Source organism: Cyanistes caeruleus, chromosome 3, assembly GCF_971803275.1.
Source record: "Cyanistes caeruleus chromosome 3, bCyaCae1.hap1.1, whole genome shotgun sequence".
Lineage (NCBI taxonomy): Eukaryota > Metazoa > Chordata > Aves > Passeriformes > Paridae > Cyanistes > Cyanistes caeruleus.
In genome coordinates, this window is record NC_141703.1 from 88,247,512 (window position 1) to 88,274,469 (window position 26,958).

Genomic DNA, 26,958 nt, shown 5'->3' on the forward strand with positions numbered 1-26,958 from the left:
GTCACCGCCCCTGGAGGTGTTTGAGGAAAGACTGGACGTGGCACTCAGTGCCCTGGCCTATTTGACATGGTGGTGTTGGGTCATAGCTGGACTCGGTGATCTGAGAGGTCTTTTCCAACCTAATTGATTCCGCGGAGGGGAAGGGAAACTTTCTGCCGGATCTTCCAAGCTTTTGCTTTTTAAAATTTTTTCCCTAGTGGTGTTAGTTGATCTTAAAAAAAGCTCTGCCATCTCCCTGCAAATATCACCCCGTAGCGTTATTTCTTTGACTGCCTGTCTAGGATGAAAGGTTTGCTCTTGGTAGTCATTTCCAGTTGTCCTGTTCCAGAGACTTTATATACCGCAGAAACTCGTCCCATTCATAGTTTCTAGATCTGTGTTGCCAGTAGCTCGATCCATGTAACAATGATTTTAAACTTTGCCTCTTGAGGGCGTTTCATGAAAATGAAACTCCTGGCTGAAAAGATACGTCATGAGTTGTGAAAATACTGGGCTGCTGTTTCTGCAGAATTCCCAAATGGTGCTGAATGGTGGTGTTTAATGGTCCCTTTATCCTTTATTCAAGCTGCTGTTCCTCTGGATTTTTTTTGTCTGCTGGCGTATTTTCTGCTCTGACTGCTTGATGTTAATGAAAGACTTAACAAAGCTGGGATATGTCTATGAGCTCTCAGGAAATGGGATTGCAACTTTATCCTTAGAAGCTCTTTATTTTAAAGCTATTTTGTAAATACCTCTGGCAGTTAGTAGTTGGAGTAGAATAGTTAATGAAGCACTGTGTAAATTAATAGGTTGTATCAAGCTCATCTTTTGTGTATTTGGCCTTGTTTTTATTGTAACTTCATTGTGTTCTCCTTTCAGTGTTACCACCTGCATTGATGTGTGAACTAGCTCATTCAAAACAAGTTTTGAAGTTTTTACTTGAGCTGTGGTTGCACCCTTTAATTACCCTTTAGACATACCCATAGGCACAGGGGAAGTGAATCTTAGCCTGAGGCACGGTAACTTAGGATGACACATGAGGTAGAGGTTTTTCTCAGCATGGATTTTCTTGTCACAGTCTTTCAAACAGATTCAGTGATACTTCACTTCTGAGAGATGTGACTGTCTGGGGGCTTGGCATCCCCCCACAGCCCCCCAACTTCAAAAAAGAGTCTTTTGTTACATCCCATCTCTCATTCTGACGCTGTACCATGGTGTTCACCTCTTGCTGTCAGTGTGCCATGTGTTGATTTTTTTCTGCTGTTATGTTCTCTGTGTTGATGACTTCAGAGCTGGCATGCTCATGTGGTCCTGTATATTCAGCTGAGTGCTGGTTCCTGGAGAAGTCCTAGTTTAGTCCATTTGGAACGGGAAAGGCAGCAACAGCCCATGGCAGCAGCGCTGGCCCAAGTCACCATGAGAACTAAAAGTCCTACAGTCAGTTGTAGCAGTTTCTGAAAGGTTCTTTATAGAAACTAAGTGTAAATGTTTATTCAAGCAGGTTATTTGATAGTCTTATTTCAGCTTCGCTGTTTCTATACAGTGCTCTTTTCTGTCTTTATTTTCTAAAATTTCCTCCCCTTCTGTTGAATAAGCTAACGTTAATAGAATGGTACTTTTTCTTTTATGGTCCTGTTTCTGCAGACTTGCTGTAAAATTTTTGTTTGTCCCTCCACAGGGTTGGGATTTTTTTTCTTCTGAAGTGTTTTACAAGTTCTTGAAGGGGCTTAACTTCTATCTCTGAGAACTCAAAAGAAAAGTGTACCTTTAAAAGCAACTAAACAAGTTCTTAAGATGCAAAATGTAACTTTTACGGCAAGAGGTTAATGGATGTAAAACAGTGCCTCCCTGAAAAACTGAAATAAAGTTTTTCCAAAAGAGGATATAGCAGATAAAAAAAAAAAAAGAGTGATGTGATTTAGGGCTAGGGGCTTTAATGTTAATTTGAAACATAAGAGAAACAGAAGAGCAGCAGCAAATAGCAAAATTTATTGTGTTTGTTTAAATACTTCTGAAGGCCAGAGGGAATAGTAAGCATGCCTAGTAGGCTCTGGGCAGGTCAAGAAAAATAAAAGACATTAAAGGAATTGCACACTTGATGAAATATTCTGAGCAGCTGAAATATCTGCACAGGAGGTTGTGGAATGATGTAATGGACAAACAAGTTAGAAAGACCAGACCACCTCTTTCTCAGAGAAAAAGTGGAAGCTGAACTGATTGATAGAAAAATTATTCATCTTCATGCTAAGGGACTAAAGCATAATGTATATACTTGTTTAAATAATATAATAATACTAATAAAAAAATGCTGATGTAAATTGCACAGAATAGAGGCAGCATTATGATAGCTAGTCAGTTTTTTTTCTGCTCTGAAGAAAAAAACCTCTTATCTGTTACAGATTTTAAAGTCTGTTAAGCAGGTAAGTGGATTAAACTGCTCGATGTTATTTCCAAGAATGAATGTGGAGTTTTTGAGATACAAAATGCCAGCAGTAGAATGCAAGGCCTGCATTCTACTTTAAAATTATTGTGAACAAGGTAAAGAAACAGCAAGGTAAAGAGACTCTGGAAAAACAGAAAAGATAGTTTTAAGTTAAACACTTTGAAAACCTCTACTGAATGTAAAATCTGTAGACGAGCAGGACTGGAAATTGTATTGTGCCACCTCCTGAATGTCTTGAATTGCATTAAATGTTGTGCAGACTTAATAATTCATTTTGAGGATAAAAGGTAGAGGTAGTTTAAGACAAGTGACAGTAAATTTCCTCTCCCCAGAATTGATTTATAAAGGATGTTAGTAGCTGGAAGGTATGAAAAAGTGTTAGAAAGTAATAGCAGACTGGACATCACAGGGTCGCTTCTGCTGATGTTAGACAGGAATAAATGGAGTTCAGTGACAGAAGAAATTTGGTTTGGAATAATGTGAACTCTTTCTTGAAACATGATTATTGCTTAGTGTCATGAGGAGACAGATGCTAAAATACATTGGAACTGAAAGAAATATGACTGTTCCTGGATGTGTGTGGAGAGTTACGGATTCTGAGCTTTCAGAGTGTGCCATAAGACTTAAGATTTAGCCAGTCACTTGCTGCTGACAGTTTCTGTGATCCAGAGTATTTATTTTCTCTGTTTTTCTGGGTTTTTTTGGTAGTTCAGAGTGCTCGTCAGGCTTAGCAGGAGGATTCATATGTTCTGTGAGATGCCAACTGGTTTGACATGCACAGATCTTTATTTTATATAAAGTTCAGATTATATATAAGTGATGTGCTGATTCTAAAACCATAAAATAAATACCCTTTATCTAAACATCCTGAACGTATCTCCAAACAAGTCTTTGTAAGCCTCCAAATTTAGTGCTAAGGTAACACTTGAAAACAAATTCTTGAAAATGTCATTTTGGCCAACAAGCCACCTATTTGTGGATCACAAACTATAAGTAAAGTCTGATAATAATGTTGTGATTAACACTAGGTTGTTGTGGTTTTTGTCTGAAGTAGGGTGAGATTGCCTTTTAAAAGACACAGGGATTCCTTGTAGAGCTTCCACATGGTCCTCTCTTCAACTGCCTACCTGTTATTCTGCCTTTTATTTTTTATTTTTTTTTTGTATTGATAAGTTACCAAAAAACAGGTTCATTGACACCCAAAAATAGAGGTGTCTCTGTGAATGTGCTGTTGGATTCAGGAGCTTTTGGTAGGAGGGGTATTAGGTGTAAATGAGATGAAGGAGGCAGAATGAGTGTAGCCAAGCTTTGAAGTGCCTGTGGGTTTTGGCTTGATGTGGCTGATACGTCAGCGCTGTGTGAGTCTTTCATTGCTGATGTTCAAAGCTAGGATGAAATCATTAGAATTTTGACTTACTGTTATTTTGTGGTTTTGCACAAGTATCTCCCATAGTGCTGAGTCACAGCAAATAGTACAGTTGTGGCAGGCAGATTTGTCATCATGGGAAGCATGAGGTAGCTTTGGTTTCAGTGTGTTCTGATATTCCCAACCCTAAACAAAAGCTGCTTGAAACTACAAAGTCAACTTAATTAATAATTTAGTTTATTTTTAACCTAATTTGTTTTAAACTGTCAGAGATTTCTTCTTTTCATGGTATGAAATTCTGAAAGGTGCACTTCTATTCACTGATAAAGAGTGTTTAGGGCAAGATTGGATTTTGTAAATGTTAGGGTGGTATTTTTTTCTGACAGATGACTGTCAAATGTAGTTTTTCAGGCAATCCCTCTTTTAGATATGATCTTACAGAAAATACATAGTTGACCAGCCCATTCTGTGAGTGCAGGGAGGATGTGCTGTAATCTTGATCAAAATATAAATGTATCTCCTCTTTAAAAGAAAAACAGATTACATTTTCATCTGGCACACAGGAAAAATTATTTCTGTTGTTTCATGTGGATGGGCACATTAATGTGAGGTTATTTTTTTTTTTTTTTTTTAATGTCAATGTAATCCTGTGTGACTGAATAGTTTAATTCCCCATCACTTGCTGCTTTGTGTTGTGACTTGTGGGACCTTTTGGTTTCAGGTTGGTTGTGGACTGTGGGGTTATAGAAATGAAGGTGAGGGTATTTTAATTTAAACAGATTTATTGCACTGCAGCATCTTTGAATGAAGTAAATTTTGTGTTTTCAATTCAAATCAGAAAGTATCAGTTAACAAATTTGAGGATGTTTTCATTTTAAATTGACTTGGCCTTGACAGTCAGTTTTTTTGCCTTCTCACTCAAGTTAAAAGCTTTCTGGAACTTTGAAAACTCTATCTGCTGCCTTGTTAAGTCCCAATGGACCTTTTAAAAATGGAGATCAAAGCTTCTTATAAATGTCTTCATGGTAGTAAATGTATAGTGAAGTGCTAGGTACACTGTATATAATCTTTTATTGTGCATGTCCCCTTGCTAAAACTGCTTTCCAATAAATCTTGTAAATGCATTACTTCTTAACCTGTTCAGCAGTGTTTCTTCAAAAAAGAGTAAAAAAAACCCCAAGCACACAATCCACAAACTTTTAAAAATGAAGTGTCCAGCTCTGTGGCTGTCAGTGGGTTTAACTAGTAGTACAGGCTGATGTGCCAGATCAGTTTCTGAGATAGCACCAAGTGTCAGGTAATTCTATTTCTGTTAGTGGTTGGTTTTTTTATGCAACCAGAAATATACAAATATACTTATCTTGAATTTTTTTTTTGGTCTTGGCCTGGTTTTAAGTACATCTCTTAAAAAATGGGTACTTTTTTTGTAAGGACAGAAGATCTTTCTGAATGTTACCTGGAGATAAAATCAACGTACCTTTCAAGATCAGTAATTTTGCAGAAAAACCTTAGATATGGTAGTTGTTTGTCTTTACTTTAGCTAACTTTTCAGCCCCTCTTTTTTTTGTGGATGAGAAAGTCAGGATAAGGAGTTGAAATGTGACAATGTGACATCCCTGCAGATTTGACAGAGTTGTTCCAACATTGTTCAGATAGCATGCAATGTATTTCCCCTCCTTTTTTTTTTTGACTTGGCGCAATAGTCAATATTAAAGTTTGTAGTTTGTCTGTAATATCACATTCAGTGTTGTGCAATGTTGTTTGTTTTTAGGTTTTGTATTAATTATTTTAAGATTATTTTTAGGCAAGAACCAGTCCGACTTGCCAAGTGGTCTAGAGCTAGAACATGCCAAATTAGCCATAGATTAGGTGGGTTAGTACTTGTTTTGCTGTTTCACAGGGTTATTAAAGTGCCAGAATAGAAACAATGGTGAGTTAAAGCTTACTACTGGGTAGGGAAAAACCCTAAGAGGACTAGGAAGCCTGCAAAATAGAGCAGATTTGAAAGAATGGGCAGCAGTTCCATGAAGGAAACCACTTCTTAATACCAGTTTTTAACAGTAAGTCTCTTAAAGTCTGACCCCTGTTTCAGGGCTATACATTCTATTCATGTTTGGCGACAATTCTTATGTTACATTTGAAGCTTCTTTTACCTTCTGGCCTTTTGGGTAGCAGAGGGTAGGGTGGTGGTTCCTTTTTTTCTCCATTATTCTTGTATGCTGGTTGCCCTAGGAGTGCGGATCCCTGCTGTTCAGCTGTTGCAGCTTTCATAAACCACAGAAAAAGAAATTCACAGAATTGTTTTGTTTCCTTGTTAGCACTAGGGTTTGATCCATCATCAGGAAAACCTTCTTTACAGGTCTTCACAAATAATATAACTCCTGATTTTATAGTGACTCTGAGACATGTTTCCCAGTCCTTTTTCACAGCTAGAGAAAGGTAAGCAGAAGTCTTGGAAATTGGCTGTGCTTTGCTTGAACAATAGTTTTCTGTAGTTGAGATGATTAAATATCCTTTTCTCTAGATGTCCTGAGCTTTACAGGAATCTGAGGACAGAGAGAAAGTAACACCCCTGTCCATCAGATGATATGAGTGCTTCTACCAATGGGCATTCCCATGGACCCCTATAAGCCAGTATGGTTTGTGCTTTGTCAAATAATTTTGCAAAAGAAGTAGGCATAACTTCATCAAAGTGCTTGTCTTACCGAGCTGGTTTTTGAAGCAGCAGGAGACAGCAATGAAGAGATAAGTCAATCTGTTGATTTCCTTTATTTTCCTTTTTCTTAAGATAACACTGTCAACAGTATAAAGACTTGGTAGATGTGTTTTCATCTCTGTAGATGTGTTTCCATCTCTGTAGATGATGCCAAATGTGGGGTTTTGCTCTAGAAGTTTTTCCAGGGAAATAGCATTAATCCCAGGATATTTTTATTATTCCATGCCCTGTATTATTCATGGTTTTATTATGAAGGGTTTTCGTTGTCTGTCCTCTCCAAGAAAGCTGATCATTCAGTTACTTCTGTGAGATTGAAATACTTCTGTTAGCATCCTGACTGTGAATTACTACTAAGCAAATCAGGACTGATTTGCTTGATTTTAAAATCTACACTTCATAGTGTGCCACAACATTTGTGGCCAAAATGTTGATTGATTGATTGATTTATTTTTTTTTTTTTGAGAGTGTGTTGATGAGAGCAATGGATGACCAAGTGCTGCTCTCAGGTTGGCTTTTTAAATTGGATAGTTTTCTAGTCTCACACTGAAGAGTGTCAGAAGGTGATGTATCCTGTAATCAGAGCTCAGGGCATGCTCAAACATTGATCCAGGCTGTGCTGAAGGTATTTGGCTTGATGTCAAGAAGTGTGATTGTGAGAAAACTTCTTCTCTAGGACATCTAGAATCTCACAGCAGAGCTAGTAAACAAACTAAAATCTCCTTGGAAGTAAAGGTTTTGTGCATTTCTTCCCTTGAATAATTCCAGCTGCTCTCACTGCTTGGAGTTCTGTCTTGACAGTACCATTTCTAACATGAGTTGTACTTTCAGGGCTGACAGTGCCTCATGTATCTTTTCTGTGTCTCTCTGGCAGCAATATAAAGGAGAGACAGCAGTGACAGCACAGCAGAGCTCCCAAGTCTGCCTCCAGTGACTCCTTTCCTTCTGGCAACTGCCTCAGTTAGGAAATGTGCTCTCATAGTATGGCAAATCATGGGTATTTTGATAATTTTTTATCACATTGTTTCTCTTCAGACTCCTATTCTGCCTTACTTTTCAAGTCTTTCCCTTCTGACCTATTCCCATTGGGAGGTAGAATGTCATGTATAGATCTGCATTTCTGAAACACATTTTTTTTTCTTATTCTTGCCCCTATTTCCAAAGAATGAAAGAATGCCTCTAAATAGTCTTTAATATCAGGAGTGTATTTGGTAATCTTATTTTCATTATGTATGCATGGTACATATATGCTTTTACATGTGTAAAAAAATATGGAGTTTATATATACATATAAAATTGTACAGCTCTTGAGTTGTAAGGGCATTATTTTTACATCTTGGTACCTCTGACATGTGGAATATCCAAGAGTATTAGTCACATGGTATTCCTTGTGGCAAAGCCCTTAAGTCTAGTGACAGTGATAGCTGATTTAAGAAGGCAGGGAGTTCATTTTTGTTCCTATCTAAATGATTGCTTGGGACAAGGTAGGTCATGGCAGTAAGTGACTCTGTATCTTCCAGTGCTTCAGAGTTGCTTTGTTTGATGAGCAAGGAGAAATGCAGTGCTTCTTATTTCCCCTAGAAATGTGTGCGTAGAACACATCCGCATTTGGTAGGGTTCTTGTCTTAATCAGCAGAATTTTGGGATCGTGTTTTCTTTATGGAAATGCAGACATTCAGGAATTGTTAGAGGGTTTAATTTGGTAAAATTTGTTTTTATGGCAGACAATCTGTGAAGTAGAAAGTGTCATATGGGGCTTGAGTGGTGTTACACAAAGCCCAGGAAAAACACCATGAAAATTCCTTACCAGGTCTCCAGAGGATTTTGTCTGTAGCCAGGAGTATCAAAAAATGTGGACAATACCGTACTATCTTTAGGAAAGAAAAGATGGGTAGAACATTTCCATGACAACCACCAGAGATTTTTCTCCAGAAGTAGTGTTGATTTTGACAATGCAGAGAAGATCCAGGGTTTGCTATTTGATGCAAGGGTGAACTTAAGTGACCACTGAAAGATTTTCAGCTTAGTCACACCAAAGCTGCTGAAAAACAGTGAGACAACTTGAAGTTGTTTTGCTTCTGTGGTTTAGACAGGGGAAAAAGCTACATCCTCAAAAAAGGAGGAGGAGATTTATAGCAAACAATCCTTGGATGACTGTAACAACTAACATAGAGTCGTTACATTTTTAGTCCTAAAAAGCCATTGTGTGCTCACACATTTGAATAGGTCCAAAGACGGTGTCAGTATGTGTGGGCTGGATGGCATCCTTGATGCACTCATTGAATTTTTCTCCAGTAGTTAGGAAACCAGTAAAAGAATGGTAAAGAAAGAATTGATTTCAAGATATGTTCAGGATGTAAGAACTACTTTTAGAAAATAACTATGGGTTTAACAGTTACAGAGGTTAGACAGACAGGTGTATGAAACAGATATGTGGCTGTGTGATGGGATTTGTTTATTTACTACCAGTGACAGCCAACTTTAAAATAAGTTATTGAACCCATCTCTAGTTGGATTGGTAACTTTTCAATGATGAAGGGGGTTTAATCTTCGCTTTTAATGAAAGAAACTCTCTACCCAGTCATTTGGTGGTAGATGTTTGTACTCCCAGGTAAAAGACGATATACTATTTTGAAAGGATTTTAAGTGTATGGTTTACTCATGAAATGGAGGTAGGGGTTAGTCAGCCAAGTGAGCTGTCTTGAAAGTCAGAAATGAGCGTAGGCAAAACCTGCAGCTATAGCTTGTAGAGGGTGTAAGAAAGATAATACCTGTGAGGCTGTTGGGTAGAGGGCTTGCGGTAAAGTCAGAGGAAGAATTCAAGTAAATCCTTTACCGTATTTTCAGTAAGTGAAACAATTACTTAAGGTACAGCAGGAGGGGCCAAGAGAACTCTGAAATGAAAGTGGAAATTATTACGTTAAAGACAGAAGCAAAATTAATTGTAAGAAAATCAATATGCAGATTGGGAGATGAGGGGGAAACTAGGTTAGTAAGTACAGTAAGGGAGAATATGTTTAAGGAACGTTACGGTGAAGTTGCTTTTGTCATTGATGTTTAGAAACATGGGAACATTATGTGGGCACTCCATAATAGAAATTAGATGAAATTCAGTATTAAGGGATGAAGATGCTCCCTGTCAAGAATTCAGTTAAATTAAGAACTTGCAGGTATTGAAAGAGTAGGTGTGAAATGACTACAGGAGTTTATCAAAGGAGTTATCAAAGTCCTGAAATCCCAAATAAAGGCAAATACAGTCATATGAGTTGGAGAAGACAGACTTCAGACAAAAATGGAGAATTATTAATAACACTAGGGAAGGCCTGAGATGTTATCTGGGCTGTAGCGGAAGTCTGTGTTTATTCATGGTCAGGGACAGAGTAACCAGTGTCTGCAAAGCTCTTTTCCTGTGAGGAATGTCATTCTAGCACATGGTTGTCCACCTGGTGTTTGAGTTCAACTTGCTAAAATATGTAAGATACTTTGTTCAAAATATTTTAGGAATGAAAGAAATTTTGAGTGTTTGTTGACTGCACTTCTTTTTACAGTTAAAATCCCAGGCTTATTCAAATAGCATGTGTGTTTAATATACAGGTAGCAGTCAAACTAAAAGTGTGAAGAACATATGATTGCCAAGCCTGCTGTAAGAAACATGAACACTTGAAGATCCAACATGTAAACATAGGAAGAAAGGGGTCTCAAAGCTGGTAGGAAAGATGCAGGGAACTTCAGGCACTTCGAGATTTATCTTTTTGTTGTACCTTTATTTTAAAAAAAGGCCATTTCAGGAGACGCTTTTCAGGAAAATAAAGCTGCTGAATTGCTTAACTATATGTTCAGGTTATGTTGCATTCAGTGCAATCTGTGACTGACTGACAATCAATGTAGTGGTTTTGTGTCCCTGAAGAGTTTTTAAATCTCAGTTGTCAGACTACAGTAACACTTGAAGTGATGTCCAAAGTGTTTTCTGTGAAAGTCAGTTCTGATCGTCAGAATTCTTATAAATGGTTGTCAGGTAGCAGCAACTTAAAAAGAGGCTCTAACAAGAAGCGTATTTGATTTTTTTTTTTTATTTATTTTTTAATTCTCTTACAACTCTTTGTGCTAACTGAAAGAAGAGTAGTTAGAGTAGGCTTGATATACATTTGATGTATTTTAAAGAGGAAACCTAAGCTGTTGAGAATCTGTATAGACTCACATTGCTCCATTTTAAAGTAAAAAGTGCACGAGAGATCATGTATCATCTGGTGATTCTGTGCTTATGGAATTTGAGGTAGGTAGCTTATTTAATACAACACATTAGAGCATTTGAAATAGACCTTTAAAAGTCTTGTAGGATAACTTTTTATATGGTGCAGCTTCCTAAATTTTGTGTTACAGGATTTACAATATGTTGGAGGCTCTGCATCTCTGTGAAGATGCATGGAAACACTGACATGTTGAGAATTTGATTCCCAACCTCTTTTGGATTTAAAGGGATGATGTAAGGAGAGAAGTAGCAGCAGAATGGAGCACTAAGAGTAGAGACCTGATCCACACCCATTGCTTTCAGGAGGATGAGTTCTTTCCACACAGTTCTCCACCTACTGCTTTATGCTAAGTGACTCCAGAGTGTGGTGTTGTACATGTGCAAATCATCATGGGCAGCTGTAAATGCTGACCCACTGAGTTATGTAAGACAGATGATAATTGGAAATCACAGACTGAAAAAAGGCCCCTCTGCATAAACAGTGGCAGGATTAGGGACTGGGGGTGGGAGGAGGGGAACAATAGCACTGCTTTCTTTGCAGGACTGAGCTTTTTCAATGGTTAAAGCATCTTCACCTAAAATTTTTCTTTTTGTTTCAATTTCCTTGTAGGCCTTGTCTGGATAGAAAGAACACAGTGTTTCTTCAAGTTCCTTCAACAGCATTGTGTTGAATTAACTTAGAGCACTGAATTAATAATAAATTAGAACATTCAATGGATATGAAGTACAAAGAAAAGCCCCTGTACTGACATGCAAAGTAAATTAAGCTAAAAAGCAGTTAAGATGCCTTCACTTCTGAGTAAAGACAGGAATATGTAATTTGTTCTCTGTGTGGTGAAATGTTTTAATTCTTTACTGCAGTTTTCTTTTCAGCCCAGTACTCTGCCTTATAGACCTTAGTTCTTAATGAAATATTTTTCTTACTCTCTGAAGTCTCAAAAAAAAAATAAAATAAAAGTTTGTTGGACTGATGTAAACAGCTGACACACTGAAGTGACAATTCTGTGAAATTTTACTTTCCACCTTCTAAATTTTATTGGAAGTTAGGTGATGGAATTTAGGAGGGCAGTGGCTGGAAGTACATGACTACAGAGTCTATGGAATGGACATAGAATATAAAATGAGGTGTTGTTGAAGAGTAATTTTGTCTTCTTTTTTAAATTGTGTTGTGAAGGAATCATGACGACCTCAGGAAAAGAGAATTTCCGGCTGAAGAGCTACAAGAACAAATCTCTAAACCCTGATGAGATGCGTCGCAGGCGGGAGGAAGAGGGTCTTCAGCTACGGAAGCAAAAGAGAGAGGAGCAGGTAATGCACAGCAGTTGAGATGTGTGACCAGTCCTTAGACAGTCCTGTCTTGCAGTGCCTCTGCCTCTCTGCTTCTCCCAAGCCCCTTCTTAGTTGTTCGTGCCCTCCAAATTCATACATTCAGTCAGTCTGAAATCAGAATCACTTGCACACTTTATTGCCTCTTCTGCAGTCTCTACAAGACATAGAGTGAGTGTTCCTCATTCACTCAAGTGTAACCTTGGCCAGAGCAACTTGAGGGTTTTAACAAATTGTCTGACCAGTAGCTGAAGCCTCTCCAGTTCTTCTCATGACATCTCAAACTGGATACCTTCTCTAAGTCATAGCAACCAAATTCTGCTCATCCCAGTATAATAACGTATGTATGATCATCCTCCAAAGCCCTCTCTGCCATTGTAACTCGACTGTCAGAGCCCCTGCAGGTGTTCTATGAAGATGTGTAATACACAGGAATTTAACAGGTCTTTGAACCCCAGCATCCTCTGCAAGAAAGCAATGGTGTGGAAGCTAGGCAGCTTGTAGATGGAGACAGATGGTGGAGAAGAGAAGGGGATATCAGTGAACATTTCCCAGAAATGTTAGGGACCGATATTTTAGCGCATTGCTGTTTTCATTTACTCCATGGCTAAGCTTTCTCCATGTCCTGTCAGTTGAAGTCCTGTAGCCAGTATACTGCCTTCTCTCAGATGATAGCACAGCAGCTACAGTTGTTAGAGCAGCCTAACGCAACATGCTGTGCATATATTGGCTGTGTAATATATATATATATATATATATATATACACATATACATGTACATATATATATGGTATGTTAAATACTTTGTCTCTTTAGTTGTTCAAACGCCGAAATGTTGCAACGGCTGAGGAAGAAGCGGAGGAGGAAGTGATGTCAGATGGGGGCTTCCATGAGGCTCAGATGAACAACATGGAGATGACTTCTGTAAGTGATGAGAAAAGAATACAATGTTGGTTGAAACTGGGCAAATCTGTTGTGCAGTGACGTGACGGGAAGGAAATTCCAGAATGATGTAGAGAATGCATTCAGAGATGGAAAACTCTGAAACACCTGTCTCAATGAACCACCCTGAAACAGATAACATGAGAGAAAAATGCTAGGGATTGTTTTTTCAAATGCTAGTGAATGTTTTTTCAGAGACTATGTCCTCAAGAAAATTAAATAAAATATCTTTGTCCCGGCAGGCTGATCGCTTCCTGGATTTAATGTTCATTATTACAGGTGATTCTATCAACTGTTGCTCAGAGTTTTTTTAATCTGAAATTCATACTGCTTGAAGCATGAAAATACAGATCAGGCAGTGTGTTATTGCAATTTACAAAGTTGAAAAGGGCCTCAGTGGAAATCTTTCTTAGCAGACTTTCAAGTGGCACCATTTTTAACCAAAGTGTTGAAAACACTGCTAGACCTAGCTTAACTGTCTGCATGAGGTCTTGAACTCTGTCCCATGCTAGAATATAAAACTACAGAAAAATATTTCTTGTGGGAATGAGACTTTTTTTACTTTGTCCTTGGAAAGAAAAATAGTAAGGGTTTCGGTTCTATAACAGAAAAGTTTAAGGAAGATGCAGTTCTCACTTTAAAGTGTTGCTGATCTTCACACTGTCTGTTCAGAGTATGCAAGTGATGTTTCCATAGAAATCAGGCGGAGCTATTGGTGGCTATATGAGCCTTGAAAATTGCTGAGAAACAGAGAAATGCTTATAAACAGTGTGGTAGATCAATAATAGAATATATGGTTTTACTCTTCAAGATAGTATTCAAATATCAGGCAAGTCCTAAATAGCATTAATCATTTGTGTGGAAGCTTATATAAAACAAAGAGGGTAAAAAGTAAGGAAATTATTTTGCCTAATTGATAGATAGTGTCATTACACAGTTTGCTGTGTTAAATGGCATTAATTTCAGGCTCCTAACAGTTGGAGCTGTTTGCTGTTACAGACAACGCTTAAGTATTTTCAGCACTGTCATCTGTCTCCCTGTCTGTCTAAGGGTTAGGATCAGATGTATCTGGAAATTTAGATCAGAAGTGGAAGAAAAAAATCTGACTTTTCTTAAGCTTCTTTACATGAGTACATGTGTGGTGAACAGAATGTCAGATTTTACCTAGCATAAGAAAGGCTGCTGATTTAATTTAGTCATATTATTGGAAACCATCAGTATTATGGAAAATTTAATACCTCTACTTGATGTTGGTAACAAGCATTAGGTTGTCTTCTGGAAATGACAGGTCCTATACATTTTGGTGTCAGAGAGTATGTCAGAATGTACATGTTAGGGAAATCTAAATGCTAACATAGTTACTTTTTGTTAAAGCTGACAATTTTACATTTACTTTAGAGGAAGGGAGAGAATACCAGTGAAAAATTCTGAAGAGTAATTTTCTTGCCATATCTTGAGGAAAATCGGAATTTTGACTTTCAGTAAAGCAAAGTTGCACTTGAGAATGATGCTGGCTTATGTAGATGTACATATATAATATTTCCTGTGTTGTCCATAATGGTTTTACTTAATTTTTTATTTATTAAGAAATAAACTTTATACTGGTTTAGCAAATGTAGCCTGTTTGTTGCTAATTACAGATTTTTTTTCCTCTTTTGCTCTCTATCACCCTCATTCTCTTCCCCCCCTATATCACAGAGTGCAGTCATCACCGCTGATATGATTGAGATGATTTTCTCCAATAGTCCAGAACAGCAGCTCTCAGCAACCCAGAAGTTCCGAAAGCTGCTTTCTAAAGGTAAGGGCTGAAATTACTTAGAGAAAAATGTATGAGCCTCCCTAGCATGTGGCTTTACTTTGACAGTAATAAAAATTGAGTTTCACACTGAAATTTCTGGGTCAAGCTCTGCTTGACACAGTGTCAGCTTGAGGTATGTAATAGTCACTTCTTTTCTTGAAATCTGTACTGAGTGTTGCAGATGTGAGATCTCATCTTGGATGTAAGTTTAAATGTTGGTAGGTAGTGCCTCTGTGGCCCAGACATGCTAATATACCAAAGTTCCTCTTCACCTGTGCATGCCAGAGTGACTGCACAGAGCTGCTGCTCTGAAATCAGTCTGCCTAAACTACTGAGTGAATCAGTGCATTGAATCATGTTATTACCTCAAAACTCTGGAGTTTTCTTATGTTGACAGATAGGAATTCATTGCCTTTTAGTGCAGTATTGTAGAAAAGGAACACAATTCAAGAGAAGAGCAGTCAGTATGTCACTGGATATTGTTTTCATGTGGTAATTTGAGAATTTCCTTACAAAGAAATGAATATATCTAACTTAAATTTTTATTTTAAACAGAACCAAATCCTCCGATAGATGAAGTCATAAGCACACAAGGAGTGGTGGCCAGGTTTGTGGAGTTCCTGAAGAGAAAAGAAAACTGTACATTACAGGTATGAAAATATAAATGTATCTGTTTTCCTAGTCTAGGAAGGCATTTGCTGATGCAAATTACATAGGAAAAAAATCAGTGATTTGTTCAGCTATACTTCCTCTCTTTCTTCACTATGTTAAAAAAGCTGTTTTATCTTCAGAATTTCTGACAAGACCTCTGGGTGCAGGACAGGAGAGAGAGATGTCTGACATGCACTGAGTGATTGATAGGATGGGGGTCTTCAGACTTCAGCAAAGACTGAGCTTGAAATTTAGAACTCAACAGATGAAAAGCTATTAAGCTAACCTTTAATGTTTGTCTTCTTTGTACTAATTGAAGGCAGTTTTAAATCTTCAGAATTAGGTTTAAATTTTTGATTAAAGTAAAAAAAAAAAAGGTTTAGAACTAGAAAAACAATCTATAATGATAAGCATAGAAAGCTGGAAATCATACTGTGGTTTGAAAAAGTTGAATTATGTGTGCTACAATAGTGGTTAATTTTTCTTGACCGTCATCTTATTTCCAGCTGTCCGTTTTTCTGGTCAGTCTTTCTTGGTAATAGGAAGTGAAAAAAACCAAATCATCTTGTTAAGGAAAATAATATGTTAACATGTGACCATTAAAGACAACACTTAGATGGGAATTAATGTTCTTGCAGGATGCATAAGGCAACAGGTTTATGAATGCCTTGTGAAATCCAAATTTTGTTGACTGGAAATATGCAAAAATGTAACTTTTTTTTTTTACACATTAGAGAAAGCATTTACAGGTATTACTTTTCAAATTGTTATCCACAGAATTCCAGAGGTCTGTTAGCTTCTTTTGCAAAGTCTGGGGACAGTAACTAAGAATATGTATCAGATTTAAGCTGGTTGGTTTGCAACATCAACAGAAAATTTGTAAGCTATCTGATGTAAAAAACATGGAATGCCTTTTATTACTTGTAGGGGTCTAGCATAGAAACCTAAGACAGGCAGATAAATGGAAGCAATTCTTGGAGCCTTACTTGTGTAAAATGCATTGATTTTTATGTGGAAGTAGGAAAAATCAGTCAGAGTAGAAATATGCAAGCTTGTCCTAAAGAGTTTGTAGGAAAGCAGTGAAAATACAAGCTTGAGCATGTTGCTCTTCATATTCCATTCTGCCTGGCTAATTTTTCTCCATCTTGCCAAATCTCTCTGCCTGCTTGCCAGTTTAGGGTCTGCCGGTAGAACTTTTTGCTGTGATCAGCTTGGAAGTTCTCTGGACCTCACTTTTTAATATTTGTATTTGCTCTGTCATTATTTCCAAAAATACTCCTTTGGGTTTGGCATTTTAGGCATTTCTAACTGTAGAAGGAAAGGATTTTCAACTCATTCTGAGGCAGTGAAGTATAATTTTTAGCTGCTTGTAGGGTGGATTGAATATGGCAACTTTCTTGTTAATGAACTTGGAACATTATGGGAATTTATGGTCTGTTTTTCTTCTGTGTTGTCAATAGAATATCCTGTAAAAACTAGATCTCTGAGATCAGTGATAGGAAGGCCTAATTTGTTAGGAATTCCTCTGTCTTTCAGGGTGAGTGGAAGACTTAAAAACACTCCTGGTTCTCCAGGGTCACTTTAGCCTTAGATAAGTACATTTGTCTCACGTGGAGAAAGTAATCTTAAAAAAGAACAGCACCACACAGATGTCTTTGCCATTAACATGTGACTGTTCCTTAGTTTATACGTCCTGGAGCATCAGGTGTCCACAGAGAAGAAAGAGGAGAGGAACTGTTACTCTCTAATCTTTTCTGTAACTTACATTGGAGACAGTGAGTCTCCAAGCTGTGAATTGTTCAAGCTAGTGGTACCAGCTGGAGGACAAACTTTAAAATATAGCTAAGAAGGGTCTGATTTGAAAGATGAGTAATAATTATGTTATAATGTACTGGATACTCACTTCAGAGAAAATAGAATTACAGGAAAGCAACATTTTATGTTGGCCTTAAGCTCTGGTCACACTGTTTTCCTTCTCATTCATTAATGATGAATCTGCTGTTTTGACTTTGTGTGTTTCTACTTCATTTTGCAGGCCATAGTCCTTGTGTATTGCAGTGATGTATTTTGGAATTGTTTATTCTAATTACATCTTACTAGAATGTTCAGTTGATCAGAATGGCAGGATTAATTGTATTTTATGAATTGTACTAATTAATTGTATTTTCAAAACCAAAGTCTTTAATAACACAAATGAAAAGCTTTAGAAGTCTACGCTTAATTCGTGAATTTTTATTTCAGGCACATTTCAGGATTTGATGCAACTCCTTAGCAGGAGGTTTTTTTATGATTAAGCCCTAAATGTAAGTCCTTGCTGCTCTTCAGACAGAGGCAGATAGTTTTTGAATGTATGTCAGTATTTCCACTGGAGTACTGCTAGATCAGCATCTTTTGGTAATGTCAAAATCAGTCATTTATAGCTTGCAACTTTCCATTTTTACTGTTTGTTGGTTTTTACTTTTCGTTCAACTTTTAGCAGTCTTTTAATTCTACAGATTCTGAACGTGCCTGATAAGATGTAAATTTGCTGGTTTAGTGTAATAATCTTCGGGCTGAAAGCATGCAGAAACATAATCAAACGTGGATTTCTAGAATCTGTGTTTTCTGAGGTCTCAGGTAGAGTTAAAATTTGTATTTCACCTTAAAAAGTTAAAAATGCTTTTGTAAGTTGAGATTTAAAATAATAAATGACAAAAAAGTTAAAATATGGAAAGTGTTCAGGATCTCACTTTTGCTTCAAGTTGTGCAAAAAACCATCATACACTAATAACTCAGTACTGATCACCAGAGTTGGAGAGAAGTACTTCGAGTTGTTTTTTAGAAATGTTTTTGTTTGGATTTTTTTTTAAATCTCTTTTAGAAATCTCTTTTAGATCTTTTATTTGCTTCATGTCCATGAAGTTTTGTTGAACAATGTCTTCTCCTGCATCTTCAGGAATATTACTGGTGATTCAATGAATGCAGGTGTCATGTTGTGGGAATGCACATTGTTTTGTGTACAGGTTCTTAGCCAGTAAGAAAGGCAAAGGTAACATAAATGGGAAAAGAAATCATTTGAAAAGCCACAGCAAACCTGATGCTCTCATAAGGAATTGCTGCAAATTTTTGTTTGAAATCATAGTGATAACTCTTAAATACATTATTTTTGTTCTTTGCAAATTGTCTGTTAATTAGTAATATCTCACCTTTTTCCTATGCCAGGTCAGCCAAAACTCTGGTTTCAGAAGACATTTGGTCTCCATGTTTGGTGTGGTGAAGAAAGCTCCTAGTAAACTGACTTGTATTTTGTTTTCCAGTTTGAAGCTGCATGGGTGCTGACAAATATTGCCTCGGGAAATTCCCTTCAGACTCGAATAGTGATCCAAGCAGGAGCTGTCCCCATCTTCATAGAGCTGCTTAGTTCAGAATTTGAAGATGTACAGGAGCAGGTAAAGACAGAGAACAAGAACAGTGTTGAATTTTGTGTGTGTGTTAATCTGTAGAATTGGAGGCTTTTTTTTTTTTTTTACTATTTGTTTTGTTTGTTCAGTGTTTTGTTGGATTTTTTTCCCCTTCTCTGGAAAGGAGCTGTCCTGTAAGAAAGCCTTTAGAGAAAATGCAGTTTATGGCAATTTTGCACAACAGTTGCTTTGTGCTTAGTATGCGTTAAGCTACGTAAGCAAGTATTGTATTTTTCTCTTTCTGGAAATTATATATTTAACCATAGCTAATGGGGTAATTAATTTTGTTCTGTAACAGGTTAGTATATTTCTGTCTGTTGAGGAATTCAGGGAGCCCTGTGTGAATAATTGCTTTAGATATGAAAAGTTCATGTCTGTTTCTCCTGAAGATAAAGCATGAGTGGAAATTATAGTTTATTCTCCAAGCTCCTTACCAGCTGAATGAATGATTCAGATGAATATTCTTCAAGGCCCACAGGGATCAGTATAAAGCACAACCCAAACATTTGATTCAGTGGTTTCCATTTGAGGTCTGTAACTTGTATTTGAGCTAAGATGTACTTCAGACATACAATCTTCCTTTGAAGACTTAGGGTAATGAAACATTAATGACATTAACAAATTTAGTTTCAGCCAGTCTTAATCCTAACTTGAAAGTATGTACATTTGCTATACAAATTTGACTAGCTTTGGGTCCAGATATTACTTTTGTTACATTCTCTACTCCCTTAGTAAGTTCTGTGTTTCTTTCCTATAGCTACTTGTAGACCATAGCTTAGGCTTTACTTAAGTAAATGAACTTAAGCACTGAATTCTCTTTTTGAGAACATTTCTGTGGTGGTTGGTTTGTTTTTTTGGTGACCTTTTTCTGAACATTTCTTAGTTTCAGTATCTTTTTGTGGTGGTGAAATGACAAGCACTGGCTATTCCAGTAGCACTCTTTCAGCATTGTTGTTTGCAGAGATAGTACCTCATTTTCACTTCTGCTCAATACTTTGGTGTGTAAATATCCAGCGTCTTTGCGGACTCCTTGCCACAGAAGCTGGCTGTGAGCTCAGGTTAAGCTGATTATCCAATATGATCCATTGTTCTTTTCAGAGTCACTGACTTCCAGGGTTCAGTTCTCCATCCTGTAAGTGTGACCTCTATTCTGTGTTCCTAGATGTCTGACCTTGCATTTGGCTGTATTGAGATGCATGATTGGAGGAGTCCCAGCTCATAAACATTGGACTGCTTTGTGTAACTTGCCTTTCTTTTTTGTAGCTGGCTCAGAATGTACCACCTGTACTTAAGGTTGCCTAATGTTTTCCACAAGATGGATTTTTTTTCTTAGTTGCTTGTAGCTTTCAAGTTACTCCACTTTGTATCTTTCCATTTTCAATGTTCTGTCTCAGACTGAATTATTGTTGAGAAAGCTTTTAAAGAGGAACGGAATTCAGGTGTTTGAAAAAATATTAAAGGAAATAAGAGGTATTTTTTGTCCATTACTTTAGCTTTGAGGAGTTAAGTCTGTTGCTGTTGTAGAAATTAGAAATGTGATAGGGAACTTGCCAGAATAGCAGATAAATGCTGTGTTCTGCCCGTGTGAAAATCTGCTGAGACTTAGCTATATGGAGCTTTTCAGATTTCGTATTTTGGGGGTTGAACTTGGCAGCATTGTTTTCCAAATTCAACCATTACTTGAAGAGTCCTCTTCTGCAGAATGATTTGTGTTCTGTATATAGTAAAGGCTGCTCTTACAATATTTTTTACCTAACAATTGGTCTCCTGTGCAAGAGCTAATTTGCTTTTTTTGTTAGGTTGTTGTCATCCCTGCTGATGTTCAGAGAGCAGGTGGGAAGAGCAAATCTGTTTAGATGAAGTTGTGCAGCCTTCAGTCTTAAGATAGGTGAATTAATGGAAGAGCTTAGGGGCCACAGTTAAGTAGTTTACCTCCCTCCCTCCCTCCCTCCCTCCCTCCCTCCCTCCCTCCCTCCCTCCCTCCCTCCCTCCCTCCCTCCCTCCCTCCCTCCCTCCCTCCCTCCCTCCCTCCCTCCCTCCCTCCCTCCCTCCCTCCCTCCCTCCCTCCCTCCCTCCCTCCCTCCCTCCCTCCCTCCCGTGGCTTGGTTGTCATTACAGGAAAATATTCTTACATGCAGTTCATGTGCTGCTAAATCCATGATCTCTTTCTTGCTGGCAATCTCAAAGTGCCAGTTACAAATTGCTCCATAGTGAGCTGTGCTGAAGAAGGAAAATGTACCACAAAGACAAAGCATTACCTACACTGTTTCATAGTGGGTTTCTGTGCTGCAGCTCTGGAGATTGCAGCCCTGCTCACATCTGACATGGGGTTTAATGCAGGCCAACATAAGAGGAATTCTGTTTTTTTCCCAACAGCTTAAAAAAGCCCCAAGCACTTCACCATAGTACCATCTGAAACAAAAATTAGAAGCATATAAGCACTGAGAAGTTAGCTCTTGTACTTGTGTATTACAGGATAGCAGTAGTACACAATTGCATAGTATTTTTCCAGATGACTCTTATCTCATTCAGTATATGCACAGATTGTTGTCCTGGTAACAGATGAGTGGGTAGTAAAGGAGGCTTTTATTTGTCACACTGTGACCCTGTTTGTTAAAGTTGGAATAAATTACAGTGCATGGAGGAGAATAGGGAAGAAATTCTTACAATTAAGCTGATTGTAGGTTTGTGAGAAAAATGTTTCTACTGCTTAGTGTATGATGCAGGATGATTTCCTTCTCTCAGTTTTCAGTAAGTGGATACGTGTTCTGGGATTTTTAAATCCTCAAGGTAAAATATTTATTTTTCATTTTGTAGTTGAGGACAACTCAGCAGTGATTTTATAGTTAGGACCTGTGTTTTGAGCAGGTCTGATCCTGGAGTTCTCAAGTTGGATTTCTGAAACTGGGTGATACTTGGCTACAATTTTCTCCTAAAATGATCACCCTAATTATGTCTCACAGTAGTACTGTGAAGATTATTATTTGCAAGCAGCTGCATTTGCAACAAATTACAAAAATACAGGAAAATACAGAAAATATAATGATGTGTTCAGGGCAGAGGGGCCAGAAGCTAACCCTGTAATAATATAGTAAAAGATGAAGAGAGAAAGAAGTTTTATTGAAGGCTGTGTTTAGATGGTCATTCTTTGTTCTAATTGGGATAGCAATTCTGTAGAAGGAAATGTTAGGTGATAACATTATTTTGAATATAAAGCATAAATAAAAAATATGTATAATATCTTTCTTATTGGCTAGTCATTATCCACTGTTTTTTGTTTTACAGTAAGTCAGTTTAAAGATTTACATGTTTACTTTGTCTTTTATTTCTAACTTCCCTTAGCAGTGGCTCAGTAACAGATATCAGTGTACTTTATTTTCTGATCACAATGTTCCCAACATGTATTTTTCATATTTATAAGCCAGTTTTAATTTTACACTTTTTTCCTTTGCATATGTTAGTTTATGAATCTAGTGAAGATTCTAAATCAGCTCCTTGTGAGGGAATCTTTATATCTGTGTTTAATAAGTGACATGTATGTTAATGAAATGATACCTTACGTTCTTTTACAAGATCTGTTTTCCATTAAGCTATGCTGGCCTCATTTAATTAGCCTACCATCCTTTAACTTTCATCACTTGCATTGTGTATCAGTCTTTCTCTGTGGTCAGTGGTCAAAACATTTAGCATACATTTTCCAATCAGAGAAATTGAATTTATCATAAAATCTACATCTGCATTATTTATGAAAAACACTTTGGCTACATCTCCCTGCCTCCCCCTGTTTCTGTTTTTGGTGTACTGATTTTTAGGTTTACTCAGTGGCATATGTCCTAGCCCTTTTCCACTTACCATGTTTTTTTTTTCTTCAAAAAGACATTTAGAAATTTTGATCTGTGTGCCTGAAATTATTTATATTGAAGGACTCAATCAAAGCCCTTTAGACATGCTTAAGGTTATGTGGCTTTTGCGGTGTCTCAGCTGCAGCTGTTTCCTGACTTCCCCTGCTGTGGTACTTGAAACCCAGATGTCAGCTTGGGATTTCCTTGGTGAACATTGAATTTCCTTCAGTACCCATGCAAAGCATTGTGCTGCCTGTCGAGGAGGATTGGGATTGTCTCACAGTGACAGATATGTGTCATTGTGTTCTGCTGGACAGCCAGTGGCATGAGCATCCCCAGCTGCCCTGTTCCCCTTGGGGAAAGTTTGCATTTTCAGCTGAGGCAACCAGTGTGTTTCTCCCTCAGTATTTTTCCATTTCTAGTTTTATTGCTATTCCTTTTGGTAACCATCACGTGCTTGGCAGAGCTGACCTGTGAGTCTGGTGTCCAGGTTCTGTTTGGCTTTTACATCAGCAGTCCTATTAACAATCTCTTGGTAATCAAAATCAGGACAAACAGTCAAAGTGTGAGGATGTGCTACTTTCTCTGTTTGTCAGATGGGATGTGAGAAGAAGGAGCTGTAACCACCCTAGCCACAGAAAGAAAGATGTTTTCTGAGTTAGGACATAATAGCAGTCGCTTCCTAGGAATACGTCCTTCTGGTATCCTTCCTTGTATTCAATTAGCCAGTCATACTTGTATGCAAGCTAATCTTCACCATCTTCATCTCAGCATTGGATCCTTTTCCCAAGTCAGCATCCAAATGCTGAGAAAGTGTTGTTTGTAATATTTTCTCTCCACTGAGAGACAAACTCTGAACACTGTTGGTGACTGGCTTAGGCACTTAGTTTAAATATCCAAAGAAACAGTGGCTGAGAATCTTCAGAATCCAGGGGAAAAAGGGGGAGTTGTCCAAAAGCACATGGATTATTTACAGAAGGCACCATATGGTTCAACAGTACTCTGCAAGACTTGCACTTTACTTTTACTGACTACCGAAGTTGTCCAGCACTGCAGGAAAAAACACTGGAGTTCAGTGACAAGTAAAATAAATTGAAGATTTGCAACAAACCCTACTCCACTGTTAGCAATAAATGGAAATTTATACAAGTGTATAGAAGTAGGTGCCATCAATTAACAAGGCAACATTCACATTTTCAGTTTCTACCTAAGATGTGGGTTAAAAAATCATGCTGCAAATCTTAATGTCATCTTTAAGTTGGAATTTAGATAGTAGAAGGTTTTGAAATGGATTTTTTTTTTGTCAAATATTTTTTCGATTGAATAAGTAAAATTTAATGGAATATAATAATAAAATTGAAAAAGTAAAATTTAATGGAATTAAATACGCTTTTACTTCTGCAACTATCCTTGAATGAACATGAAAACATTTGAGTTGTGTAGAATGAAGCTAAAGCCAAAATACTGTGGCAAGTATTTGCATCTTGAGGAGTGGACAAAAGAAGAAATGGAAATCATTGATCATTTTTCAGACAAACAAACCCTTAAGAAACTTGTTGTTGTTCATGTATTTGTGGAAACCATGACAGAGCTTTGCATTTATGGCAGTGTTTGATGAGAAGAGTTTAAATGAGCATAACATACATTCCTTACTTATCTAAAGAGCTGAAGTAATTCACTAAGGGAAGAAATTTTCCTTATTAAATGAAACATTGCATATTTTTCTAAAAGTATTTCAATTAATTGGCATCTTGTGTCTCATCAGTCATTAGCATCACAAGGATTTCTTGTCATGCCTTCTCTTACCAGGTCCTCTGATACCAGACTACTCAGCCAGACTTTCCTTGCCTTAAAAAAAATGAAGAATGGGAAAGCAGAGGTGCTATTTGACTTCTCTGGTTAGATGCGAGACTGTTTGAGTCTCATCTTTTTGATGTGAGATTTGCTGTTGCAAAACCAGTCAGTCATCCAGGGTCAGAATGGATTCTTGGATTAAGTGATTATCACTCTTGTCAGCCTTAAAAATAGATATTGCTATAATGGCAGAAACAAAGACCACAGACAAATGAAATAAGGCTTCCTTGTTTTTTCACCTGTGTAAGGGTATCCAGGCAAGGGGACTGTGTCTGTGTACAAAATTACTCACATCTTCAGGGAAAGAGAGTTATTCCAAATTCTAACTTTTTCCTCCCCTTAAAGTATTTTCAGAAGATTCACAGGTTTTTTTAGAGTGGTCTGAAATCTTTGGTTCTTTCCTCAGGCTTCTCCTTGCTGAAGAAATGCAAATATTGGGGTGAGCAACAGGTGTGGCTCCTTGAAGTTCTGATATGAGTTTTGCAGGAGGTGGCTTTGTTCTGTCTCTCAAGCTAAAGTTTTCTGGTAGCTGTCTTCTGTGCCTTGAGTCCAAGAGGCTGCCAGACCCAAAGCTACACTTTTTTAGGCAAACTGTTGTCACAACAGTTGTAAGAAGAATAAGAATTAGAATGAAAAATGAAAATCAGTTTTGGGAAAACACTGCATAGTATTAATGGCTGTGCTGTTTCAGTTCAGTATAGTCTCGTGCCCTGCCTCTGACTGTGGCTGACAGCAGAAGCCTGGAAAACAGTAGAAAACAAAACAAGCTAATCCTTCCCCAGAACAGTCGCCTACTCTCTTCACAACTTTCTGTTTAATGGCTCTGATCCTATGCTGTTGTTGCTAGTACTGGTACAGAGGAGGAGTCTTTTTATTTAGTATCTAGCAAGTTGACATATTGTATATACTTCTGGTTTTAGCTGTATTCGTTTTGCAGGGTTTGCTAGCGCCTTTGGGCCTCTAGAGTGCTTGGAGCCTTCTTTTTTAAAGTATCATCTTTTTGCCACCATTTAAAAACATGTTACGGGAGAAACTTAATGTATTAAATTAATTGATGCCACATTGAAAATGAATATATATGTTTATTTCAGGTTATCCAGAAATTTCCAGTAGGTAAAAAATTTGGCAATTCTGTTAGTTTTTTTAGAGGAGCATTTTATTTCACACAGATATACAGACAGGGAAGAATATGTTTATTTTGTGTGATGACCTTGCTTTGTTCAATTGGAGAAATAGTTATGCACTATAACTCATTTTACTGCAGCTAAATACATAGCCTTCAACTGAAGAGAAATTTGGGGAGGACATTCAGCTGCTATCTATGACAAACAGGATTGCTTTTGTCCTCTGCATGTAGAATTGGAAGTACTTTCAGTGGTTGTGTAGATATATCTGTCTGTAAAGCCAAAAGCCAGATAAGCCAACCAAATAAGCAGATACATGTATCTATTCGATATGACACTTAGTCTTCTGCTAACTTGAAGTAAATAGCAAATGTGAACTTCTTAAGTTTTCTTGTGTGACAAAATATTGTAATTTGCATGGAATTCATAAAATTTCTTTTATACTTGATGTAGACTATTTATACTTATTAAAGTTACAGCTCTTACACTAGTGGACAGTGATATAAAAAACACAACTTGGCCCAAATGCATAAATCAAAACCAATGAAATCTTTTATTCTCATCATATTACAGAAGATGGATTTCATGCTGCTTTAATTCTGGTATTTTTGATCTTCTCAAAGTGAAGTTAGGGGTAGTACTGATACCCAGTTCCTTATATTTTGCCATATATATGACTTAATCAGCAACACTGGTTCTGTCTCATACAGTTTTATTTTAAAGAATATAAATATAGAATATGCCCAGGCCCATCTAAACTCTTTGATTTTGAATATTGATTTCTCTTGAACATAGATTTTCATTTTTATCTATGACTGTGTAAACAATGCATGCTTTTATGGCTTCATAGTAAATACTAATATGGGCTGTTCCACACAAACGTTTTTGGGTAGATAAAGACTTGCTTGACCTGTGCTACAAACATTGGTTTTAAATTAGCTGTGAACAAGGAGCATAGAATTAGAATGTTCCTAAGCCTGTGGAGGTGAGCTCATCTCTTACATTGTGGACAGAGCAAGGGTATGTCTGCCTGCACAATCTTTGGAGACATACATGTTTGCTGTTACGGTGTTCTTCTTAGATCTCCATAAATACTCCTGAATCATATAATGAGCTTGAGTGTATACATGTAATATGCAACCAGAATGCATTCCCCTTCTGTATGTTGTCCAGGACCTAACAGTGAGAACAGATTATCTCTCAACTCTAATACATATCTTTAACTGGTGGA

At 37.4% G+C, this 26,958-nt stretch overlaps 1 protein-coding gene across 2 annotated transcripts in view; it reads left to right on the top strand.

Moving 5' to 3' along the window:
* The window catches only part of KPNA1 (karyopherin subunit alpha 1), a 50,955-nt gene that overhangs the window by 992 nt on the left and 23,005 nt on the right, over nt 1-26,958 (top strand). For both annotated transcript variants that reach the window (XM_086882782.1, XM_086882783.1), the window contains exons 2-6: nt 11,925-12,058; nt 12,893-13,000; nt 14,717-14,816; nt 15,372-15,466; nt 18,764-18,895. In XM_086882782.1, coding sequence (XP_086738908.1) covers nt 11,930-12,058; nt 12,893-13,000; nt 14,717-14,816; nt 15,372-15,466; nt 18,764-18,895 — 564 coding nt within the window. In that variant the 5' untranslated portion in view covers nt 11,925-11,929. The remainder of the gene's footprint in view (nt 1-11,924; nt 12,059-12,892; nt 13,001-14,716; nt 14,817-15,371; nt 15,467-18,763; nt 18,896-26,958) is intronic.